General features: G+C 38.2%; 1 protein-coding gene across 1 annotated transcript in view; it reads right to left on the bottom strand.

Moving 5' to 3' along the window:
• Positions 1 to 27,192, bottom strand: part of LOC136250635 (E3 ubiquitin-protein ligase rnf213-alpha-like) — a 486,640-nt gene that overhangs the window by 450,781 nt on the left and 8,667 nt on the right. Inside the window, exons 3-8 of the mRNA XM_066042860.1 lie at positions 26,948 to 27,069; positions 26,779 to 26,870; positions 20,683 to 20,862; positions 15,299 to 15,528; positions 5,355 to 5,701; positions 1,438 to 1,832 (exon numbers count right to left, since the gene is read on the bottom strand). Of these exons, the coding sequence (XP_065898932.1) occupies positions 1,438 to 1,832; positions 5,355 to 5,701; positions 15,299 to 15,528; positions 20,683 to 20,862; positions 26,779 to 26,870; positions 26,948 to 27,069 (1,366 nt within the window). The remainder of the gene's footprint in view (positions 1 to 1,437; positions 1,833 to 5,354; positions 5,702 to 15,298; positions 15,529 to 20,682; positions 20,863 to 26,778; positions 26,871 to 26,947; positions 27,070 to 27,192) is intronic.

Below are 27,192 nucleotides of genomic sequence, written 5' to 3'. Positions count from 1 at the left end.
ATCACCCTGTAGAAAGATCAGTTAGAAGAAGTTACTTTGTAGAGAGTTCAACTACAAAGAAACCATTATGTAAAGAGCTCAGCTGCAAACAAATCACATGTACCGAATTCAGCTACAAACAAATCTCCCTGTAGAGAGATCAGCTAGAAGAAATTACCTTGTAGAGAATTCAGCTACAAAGAAACCATCATGTAGAGAGTTCAGCTGCAAAGAAATCACCACTGCCCAAATTTCAAGGCAATAGCTCTTTCCAATCTGAAGTTATCAATTGTCAAAGTTGGCAAATTGGATGTGTGGAAGGCCCCTTTTCGCAAATCCGGTCACATATGTATTATATGTGACCGGATTTGCGAAAAAGGGTCTTCCACACACATCCAATTCTATGAACTTGAATGACCATACCTTTGTGCTCAAAGAAGATACTAACCTGAAATTTTGTTCATGTATTAACCTATGTTGTTACTCATTACCGTCCAAATTTCAAGGCAATACTATTTTCCTATCTGACATTATGAACTGCCAAATTTCGTAAATTGGATGTGTGTGGAAGACCCCTTTTCGCAAATCCGGTCACACATATATAATTTGTACATTTACTGATAAAATATTTAAAGTACATCTACTTCATCTTTTCTTCTTCCTGTAGTAAAGAAAAAAAACATAGGTTAAAAAAGTCCCAAAGCTGGCCATAGGCTGGCTTTGGGGTATACAAATACAAAAAGAAATGAAATCTAATCCAAAACAGCCAAGCTGTAAAAAAAGTGTGCGGCCCTCAGAAAGGCTATGGTGAAAAAAGATGTGAAATCCAAGGTGGCGGCCAAGAAATGGCTGTGATGGTAGGTTAATGGTAAAAATTTTAATAACGACAATTCAGGTGAATTTTTGTGCCACTTCACAAAATTTACCTGAATTGTCATTATTAAAATTTTTACCATTAACCTACCATCACAGCCATTTCTTGGCCGCCACCTTGGATTTCACATCTTTTTTCACCATAGCCTTTCTGAGGGCCGCACACTTTTTTTACAGCTTGGCTGTTTTGGATTAGATATTAAGTAACAGTATGAATAGTGTTACAAAAATTTACATCAGATTATTGATAAATGAATGAAAATCTGAAAAAGCACATGATTACTGTATACCATATCAAAACCACATACTGTAAATATGTAATTATATAGACTTTAGTATAATGTTCATATTACACTGTTTACAATTTACTTGAAGAGTACAGCAGAATTTAAAATTATAGTTGTACAGGAGATACTTTGTCTTTCAATCATTCTTCTGACAAATATATAAAACATTGGCAATTACTATAGGCACATACAGTCAGGAGAACCTAAAAACTTTCACAACTCATTCACTTTTAATGCCTACAAGTCAACTTATATCTATGCATATTTTCCTTAAAAATGAATGAACTGAAAAACTTACCCCTTCACAGCTTCATCAAAGTTCCAACTGATACTCCGCAATGTATCAAAAGGATTACATTGTTTTGTTGCTAAATGCATTAATGGGACAGCATATATCCATTCTAATGGTAGTGGAGTGTCAAGCAACATCTTAAACATCTCAATGATAGAACTACCATATTCAGAAAAAAGAATCTTGTGAACTTTATATGATTGCTGGTCAAGGATCATGCTTCGGAGCAAAACAGTCAACAACAGACGATTAGAAGAGTCTGAACAAAATTTAGAGAAACACTTGCATTTGTAGTAAGTCACCAGTAAAACTAACACTTCATTGGAATGATTTGTATTTGGATACTTTCTGATTTTCTCCACAAGTGACTTTGTAACTTCTTTTATTTGCTGGTAAATTTCCTACACAAAATTGTACGCAATAAATCATACAAACTAAATATTACACTATGTCATCATACACACATACACGCATACATATTTAGCACATGTGAAATTGTATGACTAGATACACAATACATAAGAGATACCATGATCATTGTGTTTATTAACTAGGCACAATAGACAAAACAAATTGATAATGTATGTACTACTTCTAAAATACAGGCATCCACGCAGTCAGTACTATCACTAAACTCGCTAAATAGGAAATAAATCAACCATGTATAAAATTCTGTACATACAAATACTATACTTTTGTTCAACTAGGTAGACACTTAGTTACTGTGCCACATTTACTCATACTAAGGCGAGGGCTTTTATTTCCTTCCAAACATTTTCACCCTAATGAAAAGGGCTTTTATTTGAGGTCTAGTGTTAATTTTGAATACGTATAAGTAATACCTGGCACTTAACTGAATGGTAGAACACTATTATTGCAATAGACAACCTTTATACAATGTGTGACTACATAAACAAGTGTAGTGAAAGCCTAAAATGAATGAAAACAGTTGTACGATACATATCTGCATGTGTATGGACTCGCACGAACTACTCTACTTGTGTGATCACTTTCAGCATTTTCATCTCTCAGATGCTATGAACTTAACAGGGGTGCAACAATATGTAACAACATTATAGCAATATTTTACATATACCATGACTTCAAAGAAAATTGTAGAGTACATATCTTATAAACCCTGGCTGGTCATGGTATATTTAAGTTAAACCATGGCTGGCTATGTAGGAGCATTTCTGTATATAAAAACTCAAGCCAAAATTGATTGTGGGAATTTGCTATTGGTCATGTGATGAAAGCCATGCGTCTGATTGTGCATCCTACAACACTTACCTTGCCATCCTATAAGTTGAAAAACATTGGTTTAAGGTGAGAACTAGTGTTATAGCATATTCACAAGCGGTTCACCGCATATTCGAATATGACTTTTCGAGTAACATGAGATAACCACTCTACAGTGAAGGTTACCCCTATAGATGTTTAGTAAATGATTGTAAACAGTCTGTAAAACAATGCAGTGGCTTTAAAATACTTGTAATATCACTTAATTGAACTTTTCTGCAATACCCTTAGAACTTTCCCGTTCAACATGGTCACAATGTATGTTGCTATATTGCCCCATAATCGAGTTGGCCTATATAATAAATTCAGTGGTCAGTCTTGTATGGTTTGGGTGATTAATCGCCCGCAAGCTCTTAGCCTGCAATTGCCATGGTACATATCAGGTGAATCTAGTGCCCTCATGATTTGCCTGATATGTACACCCACGTACTCATCCTGCTGCCCTCAAGTTTGGGTGTACATATCAGGCAAATCACTCGGTCCCATGACACAACTACTACATGTGTGATGAAACAATATATTGTTGGAGTATATTGTTGCACCCCAGCGGCGGAGGAAGTAGTTGATATGAGGGGGGGCTCCGCTGGGCTGACCCAGACTTATTTCTATAGTTTGGTAAGGTGAGACCAAAAAAAAAAAAAAAAAAAAAAGGTCACAACCAACTGACAAGAGTTTTCCACCTCACCAGCTACCATTTCTAGCTGATAAACTACATAAAAATCCTTACATAGCTCGCTACACACTGACTACTTTATTAGAGTGACTGTTCTATTAGAGTATCTCGATCTTTATCACGGTCTTCAAGAAAGATAATTTCGGTGTGATATCATTCTGAGGGGGGGCTTTAGCCCCCTAGCCCCCCCCCCTTTCCGCCGCCTATGTTGCACCCCTGTTAAGTTCATAGCCATCTGAGCAATGAAGGTACCACAAGTGATCATGTTAGTTGTCTGTGCGACTCTGCATGAAATATTGTGTATTGTAATATATTGCAGGATTGTAAAGTTGTGGATAATTAGCCTATACAGCTGTCACCCTCCATGAAGGCAGGCATCAGTCATCAGAATGTAATTGTTGATGATGACAAGAAGCCATACCCTGAACAAACAGTGCTAGTGAACTGGATACATGGGATAGAAAACTATTACATGATTCATTAAAAAATTTGTTAAGATAAGTGATTCTTTATCACAAACTAGTGCTACAAAATAGTTTAAAGTACTCTCTGGTAATGCTCACTCGTGTATTTAGGAGATCCATCACTGCAAGTATTATTCCCATGCACACTCCTCACCTACGCCAACCTACAAGCTTCTGGCACATTTTACTAGCGACAGAAATAAAACTGGATACATGTTCAACTTCAATATGGTTTGTGCCCTTGAAGTGGGAATTGGCCCTCTATAATCTATGGTACTGCCTACTTATATGGACCTTATCTGCATTGACAAAATGTGATCGTACTTGACAAAATAGCTGTGTTAGTGTGTGGGGACTTCATCATGCAGTAACAAAAATAAACTTTGTTAGTGGCTTTCATGACATGGAACCATTGGATAATGAAGATAAAAGACTAGTTAGCAAGTGGTGATACGAAATAGGCCCATCTGAAGAAAACAGAGCTAACTTCTGATAATATAAAACAGAGCGCATTTGTATTGTAAGATGTATGTATGCCTCACATGGGACCAGGTCTCTAAATGAAAATTAGAAATCTTACTTCAGGTCTCTAAGTGTATTGGTAAGCTTATTAACTGTGTCGATATCTAAAAGAATTATTCGTACTGCTTTCTAATGGATGGTAAGCTTCTACAGAACACATTCTTTGGACAAGGAAGTGGCTGTTCTGATACTATACTGTTATCATCACACGCGTTAGACCATCCACCGACCACCAGATGGTAAGTTCCATATGGCACGTACCTTAAGTGACTGCTCTGCAGGTTTGGTAACATTACATGTGCCAGTGTTCAATACATCTCCTAAAAATTTTCTACCTACCTTTTGTATGAATGATGTGTACTTTCTTTTATCTCTACACAGTTTTTTGCTATATTGACATATATTATAGCTGCTTTGGTTCTGCATTCTATGGCAAACTTTGACCTGAGTTAGTCGTGCAGATGTAAATCTGTCTTGTGTCCTCTGCTAGGCTTCACACTGTTCTGTTTCAGTGGCCTGTTCCATACTTTAATTTGCCTCCATGATCATCGCTTCTGGAATTTCTGACAAGAAGCTATTAAGGTTCTGCAGCTTAAATAACAATGCAAAGCCATGACACGCTTTAACATATCAGCCAACCAGATGACTAGTGGTGACAGTAAAAGTGTCATCAACGGACACGTGTGTTTCAGCTCCATTACAAGTTCGAGAAAGAGTTGTAATGAATAATGAATACTGCACTTTATGGCTTACCCATAGAAAATGTATGGTGGAAATTTTAATGGACCGGAAATATTGTGTCAGACATTTGAACGAAAGATTCAGAAACATTTTTAGTGGGACAAGCAGTACTACAAATGAGCCAAATTTCAAGACTGTGTGTAATTGCATTCATGAGTTATTAAATGTATTTGGGGATCCAGCTCAACGCGTACATACTATAATGCATGCACAAAGACAATTACCTGCTTCACTTCTTCTATAGTCCATAAATGGTCTTTATGATCATAAAACAAAGCACAATTATACACTGATGCATATATGGCAAAAATTGTCTTCAGAAACTGGCAAGGGTTACTTCTGCACTGCCCACTTAGAATATCATTCAGAGCATCCAGATAAAATTCCAGCGCCAAGACTCTGTAATGTCTATGTTTGGATTGTGACAGTGACTTGACATCAGTGAAGTTCACATCTGAACCAGTGGCCTTACTTCTGAAAAGTCCAAAAAACTTTGCTTTAATGCTAGTATCTGACGTGGCCTTATCAACTAATTCAGGCCACACAATGCCATCATAATGTTGATATGTTGCTGTGACAAAGAAACATCATTAATTCATTAAACATATTCCAAACTAAATAAGAAATCATAATTTTGAGGTAAAGTGCTGGAAGGAATTTTACACTTGTGTAGGAAGCATGGTTCCTACACGTGTAGTGCTTTATTGAGAATTTTGCCAGAATTTTATAGGAAATATTCCCACACTGTTGAATTTTGTAAGAAAGATTCCTACACTTGGCACAAAGTGTAAGACATCTTCTTGCAGTATAGGAATAATTCCTACAAGTGTAGGAATCATTCTTACAAGTGTAGGAATCATTCTTACAAGTGTAGAAATTGTTCCTATAATTCCTACACTTGTATGAATTATTCTTACACATTATGTCATGTGGAGGAATCTTTCTTACAAAACTCAACAGTGCAGGAATATTTCCTACAAAATTTCTTAATGTTACCCTACACGTGTAGGAACCATGCTTCCTACACGTGTAGGAACCATGCTTCCTACACAAGGATAAATTTTGGTACATCACAGAAAATTTGCTGTGTTTTTGAGAAAAAAATTGCCACATCTTAAAGTTTTGGTTTCTTATTTAGTTTGGAATATGTTATTAATGTAAATGACAACTTTTAAGTTATAAGTAACAACAATTAATACATATAAGGCATACTTATATAACTGTCAAACAATAAAGAAGTGTTACACTATATAATGTCAAAAACATCTATTTCAGAAAAAAAAGGTTACCATGCCAAACAACACACCATGAGTTGATTAATATTAACATCGTTGCAGCCATTTCTTGGCCAGCACCTTTGAATTCCAGGCTTTACAAAAAATGACACACCACTTTACACAACTTGGCTGCTTGCATGGATATCACTTCTCTTCGTATTTGCTAATAAGCTAACTTATGCACAAGAAAGCATACCATGGCACATTACTGCATGCTTTCCTACACAAACCACCTTTCCACCATACAGAGCTCAAAAACATTTTCTACACATGATAACAACTCATATGACTATATACAAGATGTTATATCAGATAGGAAATTTCTGTTGTCCTGCCACAATGTTCTGATAAACCAGAATGGACTGGACAGCTGCCTAATTTTACTGGACATGTGGAAGATTAAGACTATTGTGTCAACTATAGCATAACAGAAGGACCTTATACTATAACATGTCATATGCCTTGCTACAGCTGTAATAAATATGGCATAGGCGTAAGAAGTGGGAGGGGGAAATGTCCCCCCCCCCAATAATTTGGCTAGCTATACAAGTCATTTCTTAGCCCTTAATTATTAATTAAACCCACATAATCCAGAAAACTGGATTTAAATTCAATAAATATGCATGGCTTGCACAAAGTACTGTAACTTATGAAGCATCCATCCTATGGCTATGTAATTTACATCATTCTACTTGTGATGTAACAAGGAAAAAAATAATACCTAGGGTTTTACCCTAGTTCTAAATGGTGAGGCCAAAACTAGCCGTGAAAATAACTTTTCGGTAAAGAAACACGCAAATCCTTTACATACATTTATAAAATAGTTGATAACTCGATGGTAGTTGCTCCTATCACCTTGCAACAACTTCCATTCGATTCATCGTGAAATTTTCTATCAGGCCATATATGACTCACGTGAGTACACCCACAATCGAAATTAAACACGTGGCAAGAATTTTGAAATATGGAAACGCAACTCATCACTGTTCATTGCTTCATAATAAGTAAGCCACTGTAGTTACAGTGTTCATTTAACCTTCCAAGTAGCCCAGTAAACACACTTTGAATCTATGTGCATTTGTAGACTATAAGAATTAAGTTGCCCCACTTAGTGTCACCATGAGTGTCCATATTGTGTAAACACACATTTCCGAAAAGTTCTCTGTGGGTTTAAGGGCTAAGTTCTCAACTGTCTACTTACCACCAACTTTTCAAATTACTCCTTTCTATTCAATCAGCAATCAAGGCATATAGAAGTTATGGAACTATCATCTAATGCATAGTAACTCCTCAGCAACACTTCAGATCGATGATTGTGGCAAGCGCCTCTAAAATTAATTTTCGTAGTGTTTGTGACTGACATAGAAATAAATTACACAAGTAAGAATGCACTGCTGGAATATTTCAAGCATGTTTTTACTGCTACAAATACTCTGAAAATACAGAAATTCAATCTTGGAGCATTAATTTTCAAAAATTTTCCTGGGGAGGAGGGGGGGGGGGGGATGCCCCCAGACTCCCCTAGTTTAGCATGCTTCTCCTACCATTGTCTGCCTTCTCCTACCATTGTCTGCCCTCCCCTCCATGAGGTGCTTGCTACACCTATGTATGGCTACAATATAGTTGTGGCTCAATCTGCAGGTTGTTTGGATTAACATTATTAAGACCAAACATCACAGTTTAAGCTACGAAGGAGGAAGGGGTAGCTAACTAGACGCAATTCTACCAATGCCATACAGTTGGGCATTTATCGATATGTATGCCTAACTGAACAAACATACTCCACTGCATGTAATCAATGTAATCATTGTTAGCTTCCCCCAACCAGTACGCAAAGTTCACAAATTAAACCCTTCTAGTTAATTATCTAAGGTGCAGCACGGTAAAGAGGATCCGTTTAAAAAAAATTTTTTTGAACTTACACTCAAGCACTCTTTTTCGAAAATTTAACTTTTTTTGAAAATTTCCCATTATACGGTAAAGTAAAACATGTTTTTCCTGCCAGTAATTAATTAGCGTGGGATCACATGCCTTAGCATGCTAGTGCCATTCTTTTCTGTGATAGGGTGTATAGAGTTTACTAACTAATTAAGTTACAAAAGTTGAGAAACAAGTTTATGTGTAGGTTAGAGACCTAGCACAATGATCTTCGTGGATTTTAAAAACTGAGCAAAGTGAGGTTTTTAAAATCCACAAAGATCCGAGGGCGTGGTCTCTAACCGACTTAATGTTTTATATGGGCATATAGGTGGAGTCATTGTGGAATTGGGTTATATGTTGTACTGAAATCATCACACAATGTTAATAATCAAAGAAGACTGAATGTGCTTTTGTCGAAGTGTTGAAAAAATCGAAGCTCGCACTGCTTTCTTTCACAAGTTAGACTTGGGTCTGGCATAGCTGGGAAATGGCAGCCGGGTTAGTTGTAGCCAGCGCTCATTTAATCACAGCACTGTAAAGAACACGTGTGTCGAAGAAGCAGCTTGCGTGGATTTATACAATGGGAACAAGTTGTCACAAGATGTGCCTTCAGCGGTGCCACAGTAGTACGAAGAACAGGCACGATTTCAAACAGTTTGTACAAGGAAGCTTACCCATTTAGGTCTTAGTAAAGTGCATCTATAAGACGAAAACAGCCTAAAAACACTCTAGAAACAAATGGGCACTATACAGAATTTTCCCTGGACTTCTCCGTTCATCGTAATAACGTATGTATAACGTTAGATTCTGTAATCGAATTGTTTTAGGAATGCCTATAAAATGAATAGAGTGGTTAACCACATGTTAGCCTGGGTGACTGGTCGCCCATTGGAGGCTATCAGCCTGAATATGCTTGGAGGAAGCATTGCAAATCAATGATTGAATATGAGATTTGTGATGCTTGAGGTCTTTCTGCTAGCAGATTTCTAACCATTTTAAGAACCTGCTAGCAGGTCTCTTAGTGGATTTTAAAGACCTCATTATCCTCCAAATATCAAAGCATATTATGCATACCATTTTCTAAAGAATATTAGGATATTTATGAACAAAATAGTAAGGATCACTACAATAAATGCATAAAAAGTGAGATGATCATCTGAAGTCAAACAATTAGCTATATACAGTACCAGTACTAAATAAGTTAATGTTATGCTACTTCTAAAAACCAGACGCCCATGCAGTCAATACTATCCCATTCTGACTAAATAGGCAATTAATCAACATTGTATATAATTTAGTATACTATTAATTCAGCTAGATAATTAGACTTGTAAATACAGTAATTTAGTGTATTTCGTAATTCATGAATTATTTTTGTGACGTATAGAGACTAATTAGATGCATACACGTGTAGTTGTCTCGTGATCTGTAATCAGTCATTTAAGCTTGTTGGTGTGCTTATTAACCGAACACGTTACATGGTGTCAGAAGTAAACTAGCTACTCAGTGCGAGTGCCAAGAATACGACACGACTAGAATATAGTCCAAGACGGCAGTTCTCGGTGCAGAAGTCTAGCGCGGAACTAACTACCCAGACTAGTACACCTTGGTACCGGGATAATGGTACCCTGTCAGGCAAGTAGATTGTTGTTAGTGAGGACTTACTGAAACACGATGGCGGCAGGATATCCTCTATCACCGCCTATCCTGCTGGAGATTTATGGCCCACAAGTACCTGACAAGTGGAAGAAATTTAACAGGGCTTGGACTAGCTACGCTCAAGCATTGGAACTAAATAAGAAATCTCAAGCTGTCCAAGTTGCTACGTTATTAACAGCAAGAGAGGTGTTTTCTGCATTCACTGGCTGGACAAATGAGGGGAATATAAAAGAAGCAATAATTGCCCCAGTTCTGAGTACGTTTGAACAATATTGTAATCTGCAGAAAAATGTACCTTTTGAACGATATTAATAGGCGACAACAGGAAGAGGGTGAATCTTATGAGCAGTACTGAACTGCGCTGCACAAACTCTCAGAGGGCTGTGAATTTCACTCCATTACCCCTGATGAAACATTATGTGATCGATTGGTTTTTGGAATCAAAGATAACAAGGCATGCAAGCAGCTACTGCGAGAATCTGAACTAACCCTCAAAAAGACAGACGAGATATGCTGTGCTGCAGAGAGCATACAAGAACAAATGAGAGTTGTGGGCGATTACTCTGATGCAAATGTGAGTGCTGTTGCAACAAGAAAGCAAGTATCACATGTACGGTCAAAGACAGAAGCTGGTGACAATAACCCAGTAAGAGAATGTTGGAACTGTGGCTGAAAACATCAATATTATTCAAAAGAGGTATGTCCAGCTTTTGGTAAAGTGTGCAACAAATGCCACAAGCCTAACCAGTTCGCAGCTAAGTGTCATAGTGCCACTTTCAAAGCACCCACTAAAGGTGTTAAGGTTGTGGATAGTGACATGGATGAAGCCTTTCCCACAGAAGAGGTGTCAACAATACAACTGGATGACTCACTATCAGATTAGAGTCTGGGAAATACTTGCACTTTCAAGTAGACACAGGCGCTCAATGTAATGTTGTACCACTCTCACTGTACAAGAAAGCCACTACAAATTTTAACTTGGAACATGTAACTAAAATTCAATCAGCTATTACTGCATATGGTGGCACAACACTACCAGTTGTGGGGAGAACAAGCCTAAAAGCATTCCACAAACACCACACATTTTGGTTAGACTGCAAACTAGTAGACAGTACAAATATTTGTCCACTACTTGTTAGAAAGGCTTGCCTGGATCTTAACATTGTATCCTATTTTGATAGTGACGAGGTACACAAGCCAGCTACTGGCGCTGCTCAAGTATACACGCTAGACTTGTCACATGGTCTATCCAAGGAACAACTTGTTAAGAAGTACCCAAGGGCGTTTGGAGGGGGAGTAGGCCTTATGGATGGTTCATACCATATTCGCATTGATAACTCCATTGAACCTGTTCAGCATGCCCAGAGACGAGTACCAGTGGCTATCAGAGATAAATTGAAGGAAACACTTGATACTCTGGTTGAGCAAGAGATTATACAACCTGTCACAGAACCAACCCTTTGGATAAACTCTATGGTGATCGTGTCAAAGAAAGATAATACACTATGGATCTGTTTGGATCCTAAGGATCTTAACCGAGCTATAGAACGAGAACACTATCCATTGCCAACCATTGATGATGTAGCCACTTGCCTTCATGGAGTGAAAGTATTTAGCATCCTCGATGTATGCAGTAGATTTTGGCACATTGCACTAGCTAGATGAGGCATCATCATTCTTGACCACATTCCATACACCATTCGGTAGATACAGGTGGAAACGCATGCCTTTTGGGATTTGCTCAGCACCAGAAATCTTTTAAAGGAGGATGCACCAACTAATCGAAGGGTTACAGGGTGTCAAGGTAATCGCTGACGATTTTGTAGTTGTGGGGCGGGGTGAGACTATGGAGGATGCCATCTGTGATCATGACCGAAATTTAGGAGGACTGCTAGAACGTTATGAGATGAAGGGAGTCAGACTAAATCCTAATAAACTACAACTGCGGAAGAAAGAAGTCCCATATTGCCACCAGTGAAGGCCTGTGTGTAGACCCAGCAAAAGTAAAGGTAATCAAGGAGATGCCTGCTCCCACTGATGTACTTGGAAAACAGAGACTACTTGGAATGGTGCAATACCTCCTCAGTAAGTGTTTGTCTCACCTCTCAGACATTACACAGCCATTACGAGTACTGACTCAGAGAGATGTAGCATGGATTTGGGATGAGCCTTCGAAAAGAGCCATACCTAGTACACCTGTCTTGTGCTATTATGATGTAGGTGAAGCAGTAGTTCTTCAATGTGATGCTTCTCAGTCAGGTTTGGGTGCAGCATTAATGCAAGGTGGACAGCCAGTTGCCTATGCTTTGCGTGCTCTATCATCAGCAGAAAGGCACTATGCACAAATTGAGAAGGAGTTGCTGGCCATCATATTTGGGTGTGACCATTTTGAACCATAAGGAAAGAGGTACATGTGGAAACTGACCATAAACCTCTGGAGTTTATTATACTGAAACCACTGGATAGTGCACCCAAGAGGTTACAACGAATGCTGTTAAAACTACAGAAATACAACTGTACAAAAGAGGAACTCAATGTTTCTGGCAGACACGCTTAGTCGAGCACATCAATCAGAAGTTAATATCTGTGATTTTCTCCACCACCTTGAAGAAGTGGACCACTGTAGATCACTGGCAATCAGTCAGGACAGAATCCATAAGATCCAGCAAGTTCAGCAGATGATCCAGTGCTAACAGTACTGTGCATTACCATAAAAAATGGGTGGCCAGACAGCAAATCGGACACACCTGAGTGTATCCATGCTTATTATGATGTTCTGATAGCACAAGGTAAGCTGGTGTTTAAGGGCCAGTGCCTAGTGGTTCCAGAACAGATGTGCAAAGAAATGATGACCACCATACATGCAGCACATATTGGTATAGAGGGATGCATTAGAAGAGCTCGGGAGACCATGTACTGGCCTCGAATGGCCACTGAATTCAAAGACTACATTTCAAAATGTGATATTTGCTTAAGGCACAGAAGCTCATCCAGAAGAGAACCATTCATGCAGCATGAATTTGCAAACCGCCCGTGGTCCAAAGTTAGGGCAGATTTGTGTGAGTTGAATGGTCGCACTCTATTAGTGGTGTGTGACTATTACAGCAAGGTTGAAAAAAACACCACAGTCACAACCAATAGTGTGAGTAAAGTCCTTAAAGTCATGTTTTCAAGATACGGAGTTCCCAACCATCTGGTAACAGATAACGGTCTGCAATTCTCACTATCAGAGTCTTTCAACTTATCAAAAGAATGGGGATTTGATCATGTCACATCTTCGCCTTACCACCCGCAGTCAAATGGCAAAACCAGAGAATGCCGTAAAGACCATCAAGAAGCTGTTTGCTAAGTGCAAAATGTCAGGGCAATCAGAGTATTTAGCTCTGCTGGATTGGCGCAACATGCCATCAGAGGGTTTTGAAACAAGCCCAGCACAACGTTTTTTTGGAACGACAGTGCAGAACACAATTTCCAGTCACTGAGTCTCTCTCACACCCTCGATTCAATACACAGAAGGATTCCCAAGCTCTGAAGGCACAAAAGCAGAAGGAGCAGTATTACTATAATCAACATGTTAAAGAACTTCCAGAAATCCAACCTGGAGACTCCATACAAATGCGCATGCCTGGAGATAAAAATTGGAGTTGTGGTGTATGTACCAGGTTAGCTGGGCCAAGAAGTTACATAGTCATGGTGGGTGGGAAAGAATACAGGCAAAATCGCAGGCAACTCATTTACACTGACAAACACCAGCCATCAGAGTTCAAAACACAAGTACCCACAGAAGCACTCAGTGCAGAACTAACAGAAGAACACTTAGAACCTCCTGGAGACAGAGGAGTCACCCCAAAGGAGCTGCCATGACACAGATCAGGAAGAGTGACAAAGAAAACCAGCATGGATGGGGGACTATGTGCCATTTAACTAATTTTTTTGTGCTCAGTTACCAGTTATATACCATGGTAGCTGAGTGTTACTTTTATTATTATTATTATTAGCACTTTACATTTTACACACCAATAATTTATTTTAGTTGTAGTTTTTGTCTGTTTGTTTGTTTGCTTTGTGTTTTCCTTTTCTTAGGTATTGCTTTTGTATATGTGTGTGTGCGTGTGTTCACATCTAGGCTTTTTCTCATTTTTTGTAAAATTGGAGATGTGAAATATAGAAACTAATTAGATGCATACACGTGTAGTTGTCTCGTGATCTGTAATCAATCATTAAAGCTTGTTGGTGTGCTTATTAACCGAACACGTTACAATTTTGTAATTCAGTAATTATGTTGCTATGCACTGCTAGGAAACGTAACTCTAACAAACCACTTTAAACCACAAATTACACACAGAAGTATCTTCTCAACTGTTTTATAGTGTGTTTTCTCTCACAAATTGTTTTGAGAAAGCCTTGAGGCTGCCCTTTATTTTTGTTTGCGTAAGTATGGGACACACCCTTTTCTCTTCGAAGGGATTCATTATTTCTGGTGTCCTATGAAGCCAGATACAGATAATATGTTGTTTTTTGGTTACTTTACGCCCATATAGCCTGTTACGAAAGGCATTCATAACGTCTTCAGCAATTCACTTTACCTGTTTTTGAAATTGGCATGAATAAACCACCTGACAGCTAAAGTTTACCTCCGGGAAGGTTTATACTGGTTCCATGCAGCCCTCATTTCACATAATGAAGGTAGTGTCGCATGGCCAGACTGTTTTTTCTCCCACAGTGCTAATCAATTGGAAAATATAAGCGCCTGCTCAAAAAGCGTTACATTGGCAATTTGTTCTCAGCACTTTTGTCAACAAATCATGCGTCAATGTCTGGTCCAGTTTGCATTGACAATTTGTTCTCAGCACTTTTGTCAACACCTCACACATCAATGATGGCCTTGTGAAGTATGTCAGCATAAGCAGGCTTCTGGTATCATTAGCAGGCTTCAAACAAAGGCGGTTATTGGCATATGCCGAATCCACACCCAACACCACTATAGAACGAGTTGCTGATGTGAACAGGACCAGACCCTTTTTCAAACAGGTTTCCAATCGACAAGCATTGTGGGAGAAAAAGCGGTCTGGCCACGTGAGACTAATATGAAGGCTACTTTTGGCACAAAATTGTTTGCTCACATGGGCGAAATGACACGGACTCACACACGCACATGCACACACACACACACACACACACACACACACACACACACACACACACACACACATTTTCCAAAACAATTACAATAACCAGGCGTACGCCCTGCATGCTGGGTGAATGCCTGGTTAACAAAATGATATACATACACAAGATACATGCATACATACCATTGCAATGTAATTTGTTCAGAGATGTTGTTAATATAAGAGAACGGTCAATCACTCCTGCAGTTTTTGTACTAGGGCCTGCAATGAATTCCATTGAACGAAATACTCCTCCTTTAGTTGCAGGAGATTCTACATGGTACTTGTATCTTCGAAGAGCTGCATCTTCACTTTTTACTATGTACATAGGCATTTGCATCACAAAAGATAGCTCTAAGTAGTCACCACTTGATCTACAATGGTGGAACACTTGTATAAACAATGTATAAAACAATCAAATACCGTACTGCACAAGCGTGCTAGCTAAAAATGTATAAAACAGAGACAAATATAATGTCGACAAATATAATGTTGACAAATATCATGTTTCGTATTATTACAGGGATCTGCAGAGTTCTTGCATCACAAAATTTGAAATGAAGGCAAGATGATAGTCTATTGTTAAAGTATAATAACGGAGTGTGTCATCGTGATTGATTAAGTAGATTGTTACAAGGTGTGGTCTCGGTGCTTGATCGTTACTAACCAACCAAGATTGCACTAATAAGTATGGTATTGAACCTATCGTGAACTGAGTTCAATAATTTTGTGGCATATAAATATGCTGCTCAAGGAAAGTATTGATACATAAAATTAATGCCTCGATATGGTTTCATTGCATAAAGAAAACGACTACCAGCTTGACTGAAGATAAAAGAAAAGACAAGGCGTAGAGGGCACACACTTGTTGGGCACATGCCACCATTGTTGGATTACTTTTGTACAAGTTACGTATTATTATTACTTTTTGTGGTAACTAAGTATATGACAAAATATGCTATAAAAACTAGTAATATAACTCAAGTTACTTTACTTACATAATAAAGTTACTGTAACGAATCTAATATTAAGTAATTTTGTTACTACAAGTAATGAAGTTACTAATCTCGTTGCTAATCCACTGAGTAATGCCTAGCCACAACGAAGTAACGAAGCCCATCTCGAATTAATGAATGAAGCTTATTGACCAATTTCTTTCTCTTGAATACAATTACTGTATAACCAAGATTCGAACAACACAATCATGTCATGTGATAAAGTGGTAGTTGCACATGTGACAGCTTAAGGCTGTGGACACAAAGTAATATAATATGTAATATTATTATAGTTACGGGTAATTTGTAACTGTAACTAAATAGTTTTAGCTGCAAGTAATAGTACATAATATGTAATGAGTTACTTTTAAAAAGTAATTGCCCCAACACTACATGCCACTGGTGAGTTTGTTACTGTGGCATAAAATGGTGGCCGTGCTCTGCTTTGTTTGGCCCTCCACCTTGTGACTGTAGCCAGGCTGGCAGACAAAAATTCGAATTTCGGTGATTTCTTTATAAATTCTATATCCAGTCACCTGTAAGTGTTTTCTTGTTTTTAATGCTATATAGATAGACTAATATAATCTAATCCAAAACAGCCAAGCTGTAAAAAAAGCGTGCGGCCCTCAAAAAGGCTATGGTGAAAAAAGATGTGAAATCCAAGGTGGCAGCCAAGAAAAGGCTGTGATGGTAGGCAGTGGCGGAGGAAGTAGTTGATATGAGGGGGGGCTGGGCTGACCCAGACTTATTTCTATAGTTTGGTAAGGTGAGACCAAAAAAAAAAAAAAAAAAAAGTCATAACCAACTGACAAGAGCTTTCCACCTCACCAACCACCATTTCTAGCTGATAAACTACATAAAAACCCTTACATAGCTCGCTACACACTGACTACTTTACTATAGAGTGACTGCTCTATTAGAGTATCTCGATCTTTATCACGGTTTTCAGCCCCACTACAAGAAAGATAATTTCGGTGTGATATCATTCTGAGGGGGGGGCTAAGCCCCCTTTCCGCCGCCTATGATGGTAGGTTAATGGTAAAAATTTTAATAACGACAATTCAGGTGAATTTGGTGCCGCTTGGTCTTAGCACAAAATTCACCTGAATTGTTGTTATTAAAATTTTTACCATTAACCTACCATCACAGCCATTTCTTGGCTGCCACCTTGGATTTCACATCTTTTTTCACCATAGCCTTTTTGGGGGCCGCACACTTTTTTTACAGCTTGGCTGTTTTGGATTAGATTTCACTTCTTTTTGTATTCGTATACCCCAAAGCCAGCTTTGGGGCTTTTTAACTTGTCGTTTTTTCTTTACCACATGCAGGAAGAAGAAAAGATGAAGCAGATGTTAAATACTTTAAATATTTCTGAATTTATCAGTAAATGTACAAGTTATATATATAATACGTATATTTATTACAGAACTCTCTGCATGGTGGTTTCTTTGTAACTTAACACTCTACGAGGTGACTTCTTCTAGCTGATCTATCTACACGGTGAATTGTTTGCAGCAGAACTATATCTCTTCTTCTAGCTGATCTCTCTACGGGGTAATTTGTTTGTAGCTGAACTATCTACAAGGTGACTTCTTCTAGCTGATCTCTCTACAGGGTGAATTGTTTGCAGCTGAACTATCTACAAGGTAACTCTTCTTCTAGCTGATCTCTCTACAGGGTGATTTGTTTGTAGCTGAATTCTGTACAGGTGATTTGTTTGCAGCTGAGCTCTTTACAGAATGGTTTCTTTGTAGCTGAACTCTCTACAAGGTAACTTCTTCTAGCTGATCTTTCTACTGGGTGATTTGTTTGTAGCTGAATTTTCTACAGGGTGACTTGTTTGTAGCTGAACTCTCTACATGGTGGTTTCTTTGTAGCTGAAATCTCTACAAGGTGAATTAATCTAGCTGATCTTTCTACAGGGTGATTTGTTTGTAGCTGAACTCTCTACAAGGAAATTGCTTCTAACTGATCTCTGTACAGCGTGAATTGTTTGTAGCTGAACTGTCTACAACGTAACTTCTTCTAGCTGATCTCTCTACAGGGTGATTTGTTTGTAGTTGAATTCTGTACAGGTGATTTGTTTGCAGCTGAACTCTTTACAAAATGGTTTCTTTGTAGCTGAACTCTCTACAAGGTAACTTCTTCTAGCTGATCTTTCTACTGGGTGATTTGTTTGTAACTGAATTTTCTACAGGGTGAATTGTTTGCAGCTGAACTCTCTACATGGTGGTTTCTTTGTTGCTGAACTCTCTACAAGGTGAATTCTTCTAGCTGATCTCTCTACAAGGTAATTTGTTTGTAACTGAACTCTGTACAAGGTGCTTTTTTTGTAGGTGATCTCACTGCAGGTTGATTTGTTTGTAGCTGAACTCACTAAAGGGTGATTTGCCTGTAGCTGAACTCCTTACATTGTGTCTAGTTTCTAGCTGATCTCTCTACAGGGTGATTTGTTTGTAGCTAATCTCTCTACAAGTTGATTTGTGTGTAGCTGATCTCTCTGCAGGTTGATTTATTTGTAGCCGATCTCTCTACAGGGTAATTTGTTTGTAGCTGAACTATCTATAAGGTGATTTGTTTGTAGCTGATCTCTCTGCAGGTTGATTTGTTTTAGCTTAACTCTCTACAGGGTGATTTACTTGTAGCTGAACTCCTTACATTGTGTCTAGTTTCTAGCTGATCTCTCTACAGGATGATTTGTTTGTAGCTGATCTCTCTACAAGTTGATTTGTGAGTAGCTGATCTTTCTGCAGGTTGATTTGTTTGTGGCTGATCTCTGTACAGGGTAATTTGTTTGTAGCTGAACTCTCTATAAAGTGATTTGTTTGTAGCTGATCTCTCTGCAGGTTGATTTGTTTTAGCTGAACTCTCTACAGGGTGATTTGCTTGTAGCTGAACTCTCTACAGGGTGATTTGTTTCTAGCTTATCTCTCTACAGGTTGATTTGTGTGTAACTGATCTTTCTACAAGCTGATTTGTTTGTAGCTGATCTCTCTGCAGGTTGATTTGTTTCTAGCTGATCTCTCTACAAGTTGATTTGTTTGTTGCTGATTGCTCTAAAGGTTGATTTGTTTGTAGCTGAACTCTCTGCAAAGTGTTTTGTTTGTAGCTGATCTCTCTACAGGGTAATTTGTTTGTAGCTGAACTCTCTCCATAGTGACTTGTGTGTAGCTGAATTCTCTAGAGAGTGACTTAATTGTAGCTGAATTCTCTACAGGGTGCATGACTTGCTTATAACTGAACTCTCTTCAGTGTGACTTGTAATGTTCTGAATCTCTACAGTGATATATTTGCTTAACTCTCCACAGGGTGACTTGCTTCTTGCTGAACTGTCTATAAGCTTAACTGTTTGCAGCTGAACTCCCTACAGAATAACTTGTAATGTAATAGAATTCTATAATGGAGTAAATAAATTAGCTGAATGCTCTATTAGGGTGACTGTTCTATTAGAGTATCTCAATCTCGCATTTGCTACACGGAGTTGCTTTCGAATCATAACTCAGTGGTTTGTAATCCGATTCTTCTGTACTACTGCAAGGATTTTCTATGAAGATTATTCCAACTATACACCGATTTTCAGCTCATTGCTCTAAGCGGTTTGCCTAGTAGCGTGAAAACTAATACTTTTTTACTCATAAAAATCGATCGCATAATTGTGACACACGTTGGGTTTTGTGCCATATCTCCATGGTCTTTATCTCGATTCCTTTCAAACCACCAAAAGGCACTCCTACGATGGTTACTCCATCTACATAGCAATTTTCAACTCATTCCAATGAAGTGGTTTACCCTGTAGGCGTGACAACAAATCGATCTTGTTTTACACAAATAATCGGTCAAAACCCCTGAACCATTCATCAGATTCATACCAAATTTGATGCTAGGATTCGCCTTTGGACTCCCTTTCGGTGTGCCAAATTTAAAGGTGATCGGAGTACGCGTTTGTGTTTTATAGCAATTTTTGCAAGTGTGCACAAACACGAAGAAGCAGAAGAAAAAAAAATGAAGAAAAAAATCGAAACTTTGGCAGTTCGTATCTCGGAAATGGCTGGAGCGATTTCCTTCATATTTGGAATGTAAACTCCCCTGGCTGGTGGGCAACTGTGTAGCAAATTTGGTTCCAATCGGATAAGGGATCACCGAGATACAAAGGTGTGAAAATGACGTTTTCTTTCTTCCTGTAAATATACTCACGGTGTGGCGCGCTGGCTTCTTGGGCCGCATGACACACATTCCGTAAAGGTGATTTTCATTGCGTAAGATGTCTCTAGGATAATTTTTAAAGCCTGAATTTTAGGTGGCATGCATCACTTTTGGGGAGACCCTTCTTCAACAGTACTACTGATAACTACTTTTGTTAAATGAAAGTTTACAGTTCTTGTGAATGCAGAGTACACACCGAGTCATGTGTATGTAACAATGTAATTAGTGAATGTAATAATTTAAAGAACTTAAAAAGTTGGAGGTACATATATAGATACATATATGTATGCACATACATACAGATCTGATATTAGCTTGACACGCACATACCTAATTATTTTCATGGGGCCATAACAACAGTCATAGTTTTGTAGAGCAGCAAACCGCATATAAACATGTGAGGAATCATCAAAACCCCATTGTTGAGCAGACAATAAGCAATGAAATTCTATGTAGATAGAATCCATAGTCGTAAATCCAATGGAAGCAGAGTAAACTAATAATGGATTCCTGGAAATAAGAAGAAATCAGAATAAAACAAGCACAGGAAAAATAAGTATAATTAGGGATCAAAGAAATAAAAAAGGTATTGATCAGGGAGGTCGCCTACACCTGAACATTTAATCCCTAATTTAATTTATATCCCAACTTACAATTCCTAATTGTTTTTTATTTTACTTTTTGTAACATAATTATGACTGGAGAACCCACGCATACCACATCAAAAAAAAATAATGGCACTAGAGTTAATGTGTTTGTCTGAACGTATGTCTCAACTACCAATAATTGCGTGGTGAAGTGGCCATTACTCTTCGTTTTCAGCTACATTCAGCCTGTACACAGCATTACAAATGAAGAACACTATGAGAATCACCTCCTGCAATCAATCCAGTCACTATGAAAAATACGGTCCATTTTATGTTACAAATAAAGGGAAGCCATCACTCTACTGCAAATCAACACCTTCTATAAATAAATAGGACATAAAGGAGGACAAGATAAGTCCATGATGCATGCATTGTATATACTGCAGAAAGGCACCTGTATGGCTGTAGCAACATCAACAATTAAAAATCAAGGGGGTTTCTGAGGTTTCCGGAAACCAGTCACATTCAGATCAAGATACTCTAATAGAGCAGTCAATCACTCTAATAAAGCAGTCACAGTATTCAGAGCAGCAGTGTAGCAAGCTATGTAGCTAACTATGTAGCTATAAATAAGGAACTTTATCAGTGACATTAATATATAGTTAGTGGGGGGCAGTTATTCTCAACATTTTTGTGGTCTTCACCAAAAGTCTAGCTATGCTCATGATCAGAAACCAGTCACCAAAAATCCTGAAGCCGCCTATGGTGTGTGTGTGTGTGTGGGAAGGGGCAAATACCTCACCATGTATCTGCCTATATTTTTGTAACATATATATGACTGGCATACTGCATCAAAAGAAAGAATGGTACCAGACTTAATGTTTTCATCTGAACTATCAATTACCTACAATGGCTTTGTTCAGTAGCATTACAATTAAAGAGCAGTACAATAAGCACTTCTGCAAATCCAGTTACTATGGAAAATACAGACAATTTCACAACAGAAACCATTTATGCGCTACCATGAATTGACATCTTACACTGTCAGCAAAGATAAAAGGGAGGAAAAAGGTAAGTCCATGATGCGTGCATTGTACGTGCTGCAGTATGTCAAAATGCACCTAACCAACACCGCCAAGGTACCATGAAGGTATATTGTGAGGCGGACTTCTAGTCAGTATTTTTGTGAGAAAGTGCAAACCTTCATGATCCTACTATATTGTACTTTGCATGGGAGGATCAAAGCGATGCCGCGTATCGTATTCTCCATACAGTACTAATCAACTGCATGACTGTATTGTATGAGTCATACAGTACAGTTATGCAGCTAATTGGGCAAATACAGTACAGTTATGCGGAGAATTTATTTTAGGAATGTTACATAAACAACACACTGTAAATAGCTAAAACCAGCCAAACTAATCCTACGAGTTCGTTCCACGGCTAGGAATGGATTGTATAAACACTTACTGATCGTCTGATCGTGAAGCTCACGTGCGTGACATTGTAAATCGCTAAAACAGCCAAACTAATCCTATTAGTTCGTTCTACAACTAGAAATAGATTATACGAACACTTACTGATATCCTTATCACCGAAAATCGCAGCGGTTTGAGTACTAGAGAAAATCGCTCCGAGTCAGACACGACCAGGAAGTACAATATAACACTTTAAGCACAGCCTTGCTTGTGTGTACGAAAAATACAGTACCCGGGGGGTGTCTCGAGGCAAATACAGCACTCGGCTTCGCCTCGTGCTGTATTAGCCTCTCGACACACACCCTCGTACTGTATTTTCCGTACACACGCGCGGCGGTGCTTTAACTCTAACATACAGCACTATCATACCCTATGATATATAGTGCTATGGCATTTTATCAAACAAAACAATTGTTCACAACAGATCAATTTGTTACTGTAGTTAATGAAAATATCCTGTGCTCATGCATTTTATCCCCAAAGGAATAAGCAAAAATTTTGTAATATGCATTGGAGTTGGGGTAGATAGATAGGAATTACCCTGACTGTGCCAGGAATAAACACATATACTAGGTGCATTAATAACAAAACTGACTCAAATTTATGCTCTAGAATCATACAGTACAGTAGTACTGTATATGAAGGTTTGCACTCGCTCAATAAAAATATTGACCAAAAACCAGCCTCACAATACCTTCATGGTACCTTGGCAGTATTGGTTAGGCGGCATAACCAAGCCCAGCCCGACAGGTGCCTTTTGGCATACCACAGTACATATAATGCATGCTTCATGGACTTACCTGTGTCTTCTTTTGTATCCCATTTATCCTTACTGTCAATTCATGGTAGCACTGCATGATGGCTTCTGTATGTTTGTTTTTCATTGTGACTGAATTGATTGCAGAGGTCCTACTCAGAGTGTTCTTTGTTTGTAACGCTGTGTAATGGGCTGAACATAGCTGAAAACAAGCATAATGGCTGCTTCACTATTTCAGTGACAGATAGTTTGGGTGAGCATTCAGACAAAAACAATAAGCCTGGCACCATTCTTTCTTCTAACAAGTATAAGAAAAAAATTAGGAATTTTAAATTAGAGTAGGGACGGTGTATAGTGCTGCAATAAAAAGTACTGAAACAAGCTGGATTGGAGCAGTACGTAATGTCCAAATATTGTAAAACAATACAAAGTGAATATCCCTACTGTCTCTTGTACTTGTTTGTGAACTTTTTGCAAACTCATGACCACTAAATAGCCTGCTTTTCACAAAACCAGTCACAATATTACATAGAGTTAATCACAGTACTATATACTAGATTATGACTCATACAATAACAAATGGTTAGTGGGTGTGGCTCTACATAAGTCTGCAGACAATAACGGACGTGGATTCGTGCATACTTACAGATTGATAAATGGGCGTGGCAACCATATGCCTACAGACAGTAATTTACATAAGTGGCATGGCTCACGAAAGAAGCAGGGCTACGCTATGATGTGTTACTACACATCCACATCATTACACTAATTAATTTAGCACATGATCCAATCTGGGACAGACCTGGATAATCTGTAAAGTGAGACCTGGATGACCCGAATTGGTTCTAACGCTGTTACTAAACTATATTTATTGACTTACGTGGCTAGTTTGCCACAAGTTGCTTTCACTGATCGATATCAACTACAAACTTTGAAAACCACCAAGCCACGTGTGTTCAAATAGTTTAGTACAACGTTAAACTAACCACGTGTATTCGAAAAGGTAAGACAATAGTGCAAGCATTGTATGTAAACTTATCAATATACCAAAGGTTTCTTCTTCATTGAATTAGAAACTTTTCTGTGAAAGAATTAGGGCTGTAGCTGTAGCCAGACGCTTGAAGGCAGGCATTAGAAAATTCCATTGAATATATTATTTTTTTAAAATTTTGTAGCAACTTGACAGAAATGTTTCGGGTCGATCTGAAGACACTTTTGGGCTTGACTTTACCCAACCAATACTGTCATGTTGTTGTGAGGAAAATTGAGGCAGGTTTTTGGCTAATATTATATCACGGGCCACTCCCACACCTTCGCTGTCCCTACTATACAGTACTATTGTACTGTATGATGCAGTACATGTATGTGTGCGGGTTTACCAGTTATAATAACGTTACAAAAAAGTAAACAAACAAGTACAATAGAAACTTTTACATTCAATTAGGGATCAAAGTAGGGATTAAATGCCCACTAGTATATCTTCAGGTGTAGGCAACCTCCCTTGTTTCACTACTTTTTATTTCTTTGATACCAAATTGAACTTAAAATTCCTAATTTTTCCTTGTACTTGCTTTAGTTGAACTTCTCGAGGAATCGAACTAGACATTTAGAGTGTATCATAGATATGCTAATTCAATTCCTCCCCTTTATGCATCTAACTCCCAAGGTTAAGTTAAGAATGAAATACGTATACGAAATGCAACCATTGACACTGTATTCAGTGCCTTAATTCTCCTGGATTATACGCCTTCAGATTAGATAATGAACAGTGCTATTTATTAATAGTTATCTGATTATCATATACGTACAAATTTCGAGGTATGTATTTTTCACAGATTAAGGTTTTATTTTCATGAATCACTTACTCAGGGTACCAGAGTTATTCTTAATTTTTGAGGATGCACATTTTGCAAACAGCTAAGCAACCACTAAATCCGCAAAACAATACATCCCTTAAACATTTGTACATATACGGTATATGAATTATACATACATGTTATCACCAATTACTACACTATTATGTGAATGACTTAATATTCATTTGATCTAAAAATACAACACTGTTGTTACTAAAGCTCTTTTTTATCAATAATAGAATCTAGTAATTATTTCAGGCTTGCCAGCTGCAAATTTATTTTCCTAACTGCCTTGCCGAAAACAATTAGTGGCTGTGATTTAGATACTGTAAGAAGGGATACCAAAAGACAGTGCTTTAGTGACTGCAACCACTGTACTAAATGTTTTACACCCATTGTGATAGGCATTCACAGCGTATTCAGGAAGTCAGACTGTCTCATGACTAAATTACCTGGAAGGTTAATACAGCATCTATACAGCCTTCATTTCCTATGTACAGGTAAAAAACATTTTGCTCACGTGGGTGCAGACTTTTTGGAATAGAATTTCAGGAGACCAGATGCACACCTTAACCTACAGCCGTGGCTGTGGGTGCACACCAGGTATAACAATCAAGAAGACACTTGATCTGTGTATTGCTTGTTTTAGTTTTGAGGTACGATTCCTTAGTGTAGGTTAGAGACCTAGCACAAAGATCTGAGGGCGTGGTCTCTAACCGACTTAGAAAATTTATCAGCATTTTATATGGGCATATAGGTGGAGTCATTGTGGGATTGGGTTATAGGTCATACTGAAATCATCACACAATGTTAAAATAATCATGGAAGACTGAACGTGCTTTTGTCGAAGTGTTGAAAAAAAAATCGAAGCTCGTACCGCTTCCTTTTCACAAGTTCAGTTAGACTTGGATCTGGCACAGCGCTGGGAAATGGCATTGATCAATAATAATGTCAAGCCAGCCAGTGCCTATATGGCATCACAGCAGTGTAAAGAACACATGTGTTGAAGAATTAAGTAACTTGTGTGGATTTATACAATGGGAACGAGTTGTCACAAGTTGTGCCTTCAGTGGCACAAAGAACAGGCATGGTTTCGAATATGGACATGCCCACATTACACGTAGTGCAAAATAACGTTTCTACAAGGAAGCTTGCCCATTTAGGTCTTAGTAAAGTCCATCCATAAGACAAAAACAGCCTAAAAACACTCTAAAAACAAATGGGCACTAAACAGAATTTTCTGTGTTATTTCTGGACTTCTCCGTTCATTGCAACAAACATACGTACAACGTTAGATTGTACCTCCTATAATCAAATTCCTTTAGGTATGCCTATAAAATGAATACAGTGGTTAACTACATGTTGGCCTGGGTGACTGGTCGCCCACTGCAGGCTATCAGCCTGAATATGCTTGGAGGGAGCATTACAAATCAATGATCGAAAGTGAGATTTGTGATGCTTGAGGTCTTTTCTGCTAGCAGGTTTCTAGCCATTTTAAGAACCTGCTAGCAGGTCTCTTATTGGATTTTAAAGACCTCATTATCCTCCAAAGATCAAAGCATATTATACATACCATTTTCTAAGCAGTGTTTAGCAATGTAATTAATGAACTACAAATTGTATGTGGTTGATTAATTCCTTATTTTAGCAAGGCATAGCCTAGGTTTTAAGAGTAAGATAATTGTTCTGAACGTGAAGAATTTATGTAGAACAGAATTTGTTTAAGCACATTCATGCAGTACACTTACAGCTGTTGGGAAGAATCTTTTTTAATTTCATGCTGTAATGGATCATAGTCACTAGGCTTTAGTAGCACAGCAGGTGAATGATGAATATCACTCTGTAAGAAATTCACAGCATAATGACATGATACAAAATACATGTTAGAATACAACCTCATACTAGAGTAACCCTTACTTTCCTCTCTACAGTTGCACCTGGTTCAGTCTGGATGCTTCGAGTAGGGTGTGTACTATATGGATGAGACTGAACACTTTGGTTTGCTTCAGAACTAGGATGTGTACGCCAGGTATCTTGATCTGTTACATGGTTAAGAGTAATATATCCATTTTGATGAACAGAAAAATCAAGAAACCTCAGTTATCTGAAAATCACTTATTTGTTTTCTGTTAGTAATCACTAGTACATCAGTACTGTACATT

Source organism: Dysidea avara, chromosome 3 (genome assembly GCF_963678975.1).
Source record: "Dysidea avara chromosome 3, odDysAvar1.4, whole genome shotgun sequence".
NCBI classification, from domain to species: Eukaryota; Metazoa; Porifera; class Demospongiae; order Dictyoceratida; family Dysideidae; genus Dysidea; species Dysidea avara.
This window is presented reverse-complemented; position numbering and strand designations above follow the sequence as displayed.